Source organism: Pelodiscus sinensis, unplaced genomic scaffold (assembly GCF_049634645.1).
Source record: "Pelodiscus sinensis isolate JC-2024 unplaced genomic scaffold, ASM4963464v1 ctg220, whole genome shotgun sequence".
Lineage (NCBI taxonomy): Eukaryota > Metazoa > Chordata > Testudines > Trionychidae > Pelodiscus > Pelodiscus sinensis.
In genome coordinates, this window is record NW_027465840.1 from 61,588 (window position 1) to 69,302 (window position 7,715).

Below are 7,715 nucleotides of genomic sequence, written 5' to 3' on the forward strand. Positions count from 1 at the left end.
CGTCTGAACAGAATTTCTTTAAGCTGGTGTTAATAAAATGAGCTTCTAAAGAGACGGCTCTCATAGTCTTGCGTGGAGATGGAGCCCAAAGCAGCAGGCGCTCAGGGCATCCGCTTCTGTGCCTGAGCTACAGGACCTGCTCCAGCAGATGGAGCAGCAGACTCACATTTCTATTCATTGTCCCAAAATGTAGTTAATGCGAGTGAAGTTTGCCCAGCTTCCCTCCTAGCGTACAGAGGCTAAACGTAACCCTCTGCAAACCAGGGAATGCAGGAGGGGAGAGAGGGCTGCTGGAGGGAAGACACTGGATTGTGCTGGTAGTACGGCACCTGCCCTGGACTCCAGCTCCTAGCCCTCAGTGCAAGAGCCATGGGAACGTTACTCTAGCCTGTGCAGCCGAGTGCATGACGTCACTGTGGTCGCTGGGCTGTATGTAGCACTGTCCCTCGCACAAGTTTACTCCGACAGTTACTGTGACAGTAAAGGGGAGGGGGCCACAAAACCATTGGACTCTGAGCTGAAAGAGTGGAGCCGCACGGCGCTGTCACTGTGGTAAATGGGGTAAAGGAGCGGAGCTTGAGAGGGCTGAGCGGATACCGCTCTGTTCCCACACACTTCAGAACAAACCAAAGGACGTTGTTCTTCACTCCGTGCACAGTCAGCCTGTGGAACCCCTCGCCGGGGGCTGTGCTGAAGGCTAGAACTTAACAAAAAAGAGCTAGAGAGAGTCCCGGAGGTGAGGTCCAGCAATGGCTGTTAGGCGGGATGGGTAGGGATGGTGTCCCTGGGTGACTGTTTCCCTGGAGGTGGGTGACAGGAGGGATCGCATGAAGATTATCCCTCCCTCTGGCGCTGTGGGCAGACAGGACGCTGGGCTGGATGGACCATTGGCCTGACCCCGTCTGTTCTAACCTCATGCCCCCTCCCCCTCCGCCTTACACAGCCACAGCCTGTCATGGCCAACAGCAGCCACTCCCTCTGGAAAGGAAACGGCTTGTTCTTGAGCAGCAAATATTCCTGTTGGGGTAGCTCAGAGCATCAGGGAGAGGCCCCTGTTCAGATGCAGTTGCAGCTGCAGCATGTCCCAACGGGTTCAGCTGATGGTCTGTGCAGAGAAACAGGCCATGGGGCTAGACTGACTGACAGGAGGCGAAGGATGATTGTCCTGCATCGCAGCAAGACATGCCGGAAAAACACCTGCCCCGTCCCTAGGGGCCTGGCTGCTAGTGGGAGCAGAGCAGCCGCACGATGTCAGAGCTGGGGCATGAGGCGGGGAGAAGGGCGAGTCTCCCGAGTCTGGGCAGGGCAGTGCACACCCCTCCATGCCAAAGTCCCCAAGAATCTGAACCTAGAGAAGCCCCGTTTGGGGCAGGAGTGAGGCGCTGCACCTCAGCAAGAAGCCTCCGTCGTCCTGCGAGGCGCTGGAGACTAGACCTCGGGGCGTAACCCTGGCTGGGAGCGAGTCAGCTCGTGATGGGGCCTTTCTGCCTCCACATCCTCCGTGAGAAGCCCCAGTAGCAGAGAAACGCCTTGGCAAAAGAAAGGAAAACCAGAGAAACCCGTCCCGTCGCCGCCGCTCCGCCTCCAGCACAGCCCCTCCTCTAGAGAGGAAACACCTGGAAACCGAGACTGGAGTGACAGCAGGAGGCGGCTGGACGAGACATGGCGGCAGGGAAAACAACAGGCTTTCTGGACCGGTTAGCTCGCAAGATGCTGCTGCTTTAATGAAGCTTAGCTCATCCAAACTAGCGACTGTGCCAGCTGCGACGGGCTGGCTGGAAGACAAGCGCATTGGCAGTCTGTCCCCGAGTGAGCGGTACCTGGCTGAGGGTGCAGGGGCCCACCCAGGGGCCCACCCTCTTCCCTTGCCGGCAGGGTGCCCGCTGCTGCCAGATTTCCCCGGCAGCTTTCCCCGCCTGTTGCCCTGTGTGGAACAGGCACCATTGTGACGTGGACCGTGTTCAAGTGACACGTGGCCCAACAGGCTGTCCCCTGGTGATGAGCAGCCGCCCCCCTCCCCTCACCCCTGTACCCAGACATATGGCTCACAGCCAAGGTCACAAGCGTTTGCCAGAGGCCTTGCATGGCAGCCTGGGGGCAAACTGGCCAGTCCCCCTGCCAGCCCCACAGTGACCCCTCACGGCTTCTCCAGCTGCATGTCGAGCACTCGGATGTTGGCCACGTCCTGGTAGGTGGCCTGCAGGCCTCGCGAGATGTCCTCGTACATGGAGCACTCGTCCAGGTTCAGGCCCTAGAGCAGCGAAACGGGCTGGCTTGTCTGGGGCCAATGGAGGGGCTCAGCCCTCGCCACCGACGCCAAGGGGTGTCAGCTGACACCTCCCCCGGCCCCACGGTATTCCCACCGCAGCGGTGGGGTGTCTAGAACCACTGTGATACGGGCCAGGGTCCCCCACAGAACCCCCCACTGCCTGCAGCCCAGCGCCCCTCGGGCACAGTCTAGTGACCCCGCTCTGCCCTAGTGTTGTGAGGGGCAAAGGTTGAGTCCCCCCCCATGAGCCCCCGATGCTCCCACGGGGCCCCGCTCACCTCGTACAGATTCTCCTCTTCGTAGGCCTTCTGCTTGGCCTGCAGCAGCCGCTCGTTCTCCCACCGCTTCTGCAGCAACCCAAGGGGGTGAGGCAGGGCGTGTGCCGGCACGTGGGGCCCCCGACCCCGCACCCCGACCGCGGCCAGATGTGACTGCGCCGGCCCGTGGAGCAGAGGGGTCACTGCTGCGAGACGCAGCGCGGCGCAGGCTGGGCGTGGCCATGGGGCAGGCCGACGGCCCTAGTGCCCCGGGGGGAGGGGTTCACAGGCCCCTGAACCCCCGAACTGGCGTCACTCTGCCCCCTCCACGCTCCCCCGCGCTCAGCCTGCCCCGCCTCCCCGGTGCCCCTTTGCTCGCCCCCCTCCCCTGGCCAGCTGGGAAGTTGCTAGTCATGGTCTGCCTGCCCCAGGGACCCCCCCTCTGGGCAGTGCTACCCACACCAGCCAGTAGGGGTCAGCCCCAGCCCAGCAGTGACCAGTGACCGCCCGACCGGCGTGGGCCCAGGGCCACAGGAGTGAACAGCCCCCCCCCGTCACAGCCCCCCCCCGTCACAGCCCCCTCCCCCGTCACAGCCCGTCACAGCCCCCCCTGTCACAGCCCCCCCGTCACAGCCCCCTCCCCCGTCACAGCCCGTCACAGCCCCCCCCGTCACAGCCCCCTCCCCGTCACAGCCCGTCACAGCCCCCCCCGTCACAGCCCCCCCCGTCACAGCCCCCTCCCCCGTCACAGCCCGTCACAGCCCCCCCCCCATCACAGCCAATGGAGACCCTGCCCCAGAGCGAGCCTGCCCTTTCGCCTGCCCCCCGGCCCCACTCACCCTGAAGAGCAGGACGAGGCCGGGCCCCACGGCGCAGAGCAGCAGCAGGATGCCCTCCGCCGTGATCAGCTGGTTCTTGGTGGATTCCCTCATGTTCAGGAAGGGAACAGGGGCGGGTTCTGCAACGGGGGAGGGGTCAGGTCTGCGACCGCGTCTGGGGTGGGGCGAGGTTCCCCTCCCCCATGTCAGCAGGGTGAGGTCACAGCACCCTAGCAGCTGGACGGGACCTGGGAGTCCCAGCCCCCACTCGGGCAGCCCAGCCAGGCCTGAACCCTCCAGGGATGGCACTTCCAGCACCCCCCGGGAGCCAGGCTGTGCTGCCCCCCCGCCTAGGGCTGCCCCAGGCAAGGGAGCTCCCCCAGGCTCCTGCTGTGCAGCCCCTGTGGCACCAGGCAGCTGCCCCCACCCCCTGGCAGGGACTGCTGGAGGCAGAGGGGGACACGGGGGTGCCGGAGGCAGAGGGGTGGGCAGGGGGAGGGGTTCCGGAGGCACAGAGGGATGCGGGGGTGCCGGAGGCAGAGGGGGACACAGAGGTGCCAGAGGCAGAGGGGGACACGGGGGTGCCAGAGGCAGAGGGGTGGCGTGGGGGGACGGGTTCCGGAGGCACAGGGGGATGCGGGGGTGCCGGAGGCAGAGGGGGACACAGGGGTGCCGGAGGCAGAGGGGTGGGCAGGGGAAGGGGTTCCGGGGGCACAGGGGGACACGACGGTGCCGGAGGCAGAGGGGAGGGCAGGGGGAGGGGTGCCGGAGGCAGCGGGGGACACACGGGGGTGTCGGAGGCAGAGGGGGACACAGGGGTGCCGGAGGCAGGGGGACACGGGGGTGCTGGAGGCAGGGGGACACACGGGGGTGCCGGAGGCAGAGGGGGACACAGGGGTGCCGGAGGCAGGGGGACACGGGGGTGCCAGAGGCAGAGGGGGACACGGGGGTGCCGGAGGCAGGGGGACACGGGGGTGCCGGAGGCAGAGGGGGACACACGGGGGTGCCGGAGGCAGGGGGACACACGGGGGTGCCGGAGGCAGAGGGGGACACGGGGGTGCGGGAGGCAGAGGGGGACACACGGGGGTGCCGGAGGCAGGGGGACACGGGGGTGCCGGAGGCAGGGGACACACGGGGGTGCCGAGGCAGGGGACACGGGGGTGCCGAGGCAGGGGGACACACGGGGGTGCCGGAGGCAGGGGACACGGGGGTGCCGAGGCAGGGGGACACACGGGGGTGCCGAGGCAGGACACACGGGGGTGCCGAGGCAGGGGACACGGGGGTGCCGAGGCAGGGCACACGGGGGTGCCGAGGCAGGGGGGGACACGGGGGTGCCGAGGCAGGGGACACGGGGGTGCCGGAGGCAGGGCACACGGGGGTGCCGGAGGCAGGGGGACACAGGGGTGCCGAGGCAGAGGGCGGCGCGGGGGACGCGGCTCACTCACTGCGCACACGCAGGTAGGTGCCGCAGGACTGGGCCCAGTTCCTCTGGCTCTGCACCTGGCAGAAGTAGAGGCCGGTGTCGTTCTTGCGGGCGCGGTGGAAGACGAGGGAGGAGACGCTGTTCCGCGTGTCGATGGCCACGCCGGGCCCGCTGATGTTCAGCACCGCCAGGAGCTCACTGCAGTTCCCGGAGCAGACTCGGCTCCAGGTGACCTGGGCCCCGGGCGGGGCTTGGAAGCGGCAGTCCAGCCGCCCCGGGCTCCCCTCGGTGACGGTCACGGAGGGGGGGCCGGCCTCCACGGCCACAGCGCCCTGCGCCTCCCGGCGCTGGTAGGCCACGCGGGTTGGCACCACGACCACCGGGGGCTTGGGGGAGGGGGGCCGGGAGGCCGGGGGGATGTTGGTCCCGTTCCAGCCGGTCGCGTTGCACGGCTCAGTTGTGGTTCCGGAGGCTTCACAGCGGCGACCTGCCGGGTTGGGGACAGCTCATGTCACCGGCGGAGCCACAGGCCTGGGCGGGGAGGGGCACAGGGGGGCGGGGAGGGGCACAGGGGAGCAGCAGAGCCCAGCTGATGCCGGACTGGAGGGCTCAGGTGACTAATGGCAGCACCTTACGGGCCGTACCACCCCCGAGCTACATGGGGCGCCCCTGCCCCGCCCCTGCCCTGCCCCTCTCCTCCTGCAGGCGGTGGGGCCGCATTGATCTGACCTGGGGAACCGCCCTGCCCCCCTCTCCCAGCCCCTCCCTGGCGCCAGAACCTCTGGGACTTTGCAATCTGTGAATTACATTAAAGTATCAGGAAGTGGAATCCCCCCCCCCCCCAGCAGCCCCCCCACGCCCTCGGCCAGTTCCCCCCCCCCCCCCGGCCACTCCGCTCCTGCCGCTCCCCCACCCCACCGGGCCAGTCTGCTCCTACTGACCCCCCGTTCCCCAGCTCCCTGTCTCCACCTGACCCCGGAGTAAGGAACCGGTGGGAGGCGGGTGAAATGGGGCCCTCTCTAGTGGTCTAGGGGGCTGGGAGCCAGGGCTGCTGGGTTCTAGCTCAGTTTGGGGAGGGGAGTCGGGGCTAGTGGTTGGAGCACAGCACTGCCCCCCCCCAGGCTCTGGCTGTTTGATCAGAAATTTGCATCCAAGCCCACCCGAGCGCGGAGGAGAAGGAACCGACACTGGGCCGTGCGCACCAGGGGCTGAGAGACGCCCCCTCCCCGCTGCTCTCGGTTCCCCTTTCTGCCTCTGTTGACAGGAAACTGAACCTGCCCCTGCTCCGGAGACAAGGAGATGGGGGGGATCTAGGGGGTGCTCCCTGGTCTGCCCCTGGCTGGGCGGGGGGGGGGGGGGGACACGTGGCTCTGGGGAGTGCTCCCTGGTCTGCCCCTGGCTGGGGGGGGATACGGGGCTCTGGGGGGTGCTCCCTGTTCTGCCCCTGGCTGGGCGGGGCGGGGGGACACGTGGCTCTGGGGGCGCTGCCTGATCTGCCCCTGGCTGGGCGGGGGGGGGGGACACGGGGCTCTAGGGGGTGCTCCCTGTTCTGCCCCTGGCTGGGCGGGGCGGGGGGACACGTGGCTCTGGGGGCGCTGCCTGATCTGCCCCTGGCTGGGCGGGGGGGGGGGACACGGGGCTCTAGGGGGTGCTCCCTGGTCTGCCCCTGGCTGGGCGGGGGGGGGGACACGTGGCTCTGGGGGCGCAGCCTGGTCTGCCCCTGGCTGGTGCGGGTGGGGCAGACACGGGGCTCTAGGGAGTGCTCCCTGGTCTGCCCCTGGCTGGGCGGGGGGGGGGGGGACACGGGGCTCTAGGGGGTGCTCCCTGTTCTGCCCCTGGCTGGGCGGGGCGGGGGGACACGTGGCTCTGGGGGCGCTGCCTGATCTGCCCCTGGCTGGTGCGGGGGGGGGGGACATGGGGCTCTACAGGGCGCAGCCTGGTCTGCCCCTGGCTGGTGCGGGTGGGGGGGCAGACACGTGGCTCTAGGGAGTGCTCCCTGGTCTGCCCCTGGCTGGGTGGGGGGGGATACGGGGCTCTGGGGGGCGCTCCCTGGTCTGCCCCTGGCTGGGTGGGGGGGGATACGGGGCTCTGGGGGGCGCTCCCTGGTCTGCCCCTGGCTGGGGGGGGATACGGGGCTCTGGGGGGCGCTCCCTGGTCTGCCCCTGGCTGGGGGGGGGATACGGAGCTCTGGGGGGCGCTCCCTGGTCTGCCCCTGGCTGGGTGGGGGGGGATACGGGGCTCTGGGGGGCGCTCCCTGGTCTGCCCCTGGCTGGGTGGGGAGGGGATATGGGGCTCTGGGGGGCGCTCCCTGGTCTGCCCCTGGCTGGGGGGGGATACGGGGCTCTGGGGGGTGCTCCCTGGTCTGCCCCTGGCTGGGTGGGGGGCAGGGTGGGGGACAAGCCCCTCTAGGGCAGCAGGGAGTCTTTCCCCGGGGCCAAGCCTGCACGTCTCCCTTGGCCCAGCTCACAGCTGCGGCGGCACGTTCCCCCCTTTGCCAGGGCTCCCAGCCCAGGGTCCCGGCTGCACCTACCCGGCAGGAGGCAGAGGGGCAGCACGACACAGACCCACACTGGCCCCGTCCCCATGGCGGGCGGCTTCGCGGCGCGTGGTGCCGGGCGCAGCGGAGGAGCCTGCAGCCAGCTCTGCTTTGTTCAGCATCCGTCCGGGTCCTGCCTGTCCCCGCGGTGCCCGCTGCCCCCCCCAGCGTCCTGCCCCCCGTGCCCGCCCGGCCCCCGGAGCAGCTGCTGCACAGGTCACGCTTGGCTGGGAGGTTCCGCAGTGCTGGGCCCAGGGGGGCTGAGCGAGAACATGTGCCCCTCCCCAGAGGCAGCTGCAGCTCAGGGCCAGCAGGGGGGCCTGTGTGAGGAAGGGGGGAGTTGCCGGGGTTCGGGGGGGCTGCCTGCATGGGGCACTCAGCGCCCGGATGTGACTGGTTCAATGTGACGAGG

General features: G+C 68.9%; 1 protein-coding gene across 2 annotated transcripts; it reads right to left on the reverse strand.

Annotated features, from left to right (window-relative positions):
- Positions 1 to 1,698: 1,698 nt before the first annotated feature.
- LOC112545017 (B-cell antigen receptor complex-associated protein alpha chain) lies at positions 1,699 to 7,478 on the reverse strand. 2 transcript variants are annotated; one of them, XM_075914830.1, is made up of 5 exons: positions 7,298 to 7,478; positions 4,790 to 5,254; positions 3,366 to 3,484; positions 2,548 to 2,613; positions 1,699 to 2,251 (listed from the first exon to the last, which is right to left on the reverse strand). In XM_075914830.1, exons 1-5 carry the CDS (start codon positions 7,350 to 7,352, stop codon positions 2,138 to 2,140), a joined length of 819 nt encoding a protein of 272 aa, XP_075770945.1. In that variant the 5' UTR covers positions 7,353 to 7,478; the 3' UTR covers positions 1,699 to 2,137. The 2 variants fall into 2 exon arrangements, with proteins under 2 accessions (XP_075770945.1, XP_075770944.1); XM_075914829.1 differs by having other exon boundaries at positions 2,548 to 2,616; positions 7,298 to 7,472.
- Between the last annotated feature and the right edge of the window lie 237 nt (positions 7,479 to 7,715).

Excerpts from the sequence above, each read along its gene's own strand:
- LOC112545017 (XM_075914829.1), bottom strand. The coding sequence starts at position 7,352 with ATGGGGACGGGGCCAGTGTGGGTCTGTGTCGTGCTGCCCCTCTGCCTC. Across the intron at positions 5,255-7,297 it reads GCCCCTCTGCCTCCTGCCGG|GTCGCCGCTGTGAAGCCTCC; the intron begins GTAGGTGCAGCC and ends CCAACCCGGCAG. Across the intron at positions 2,252-2,547 it reads AAGAGGAGAATCTGTACGAG|GGCCTGAACCTGGACGAGTG; the intron begins GTGAGCGGGGCC and ends TCGCTGCTCTAG.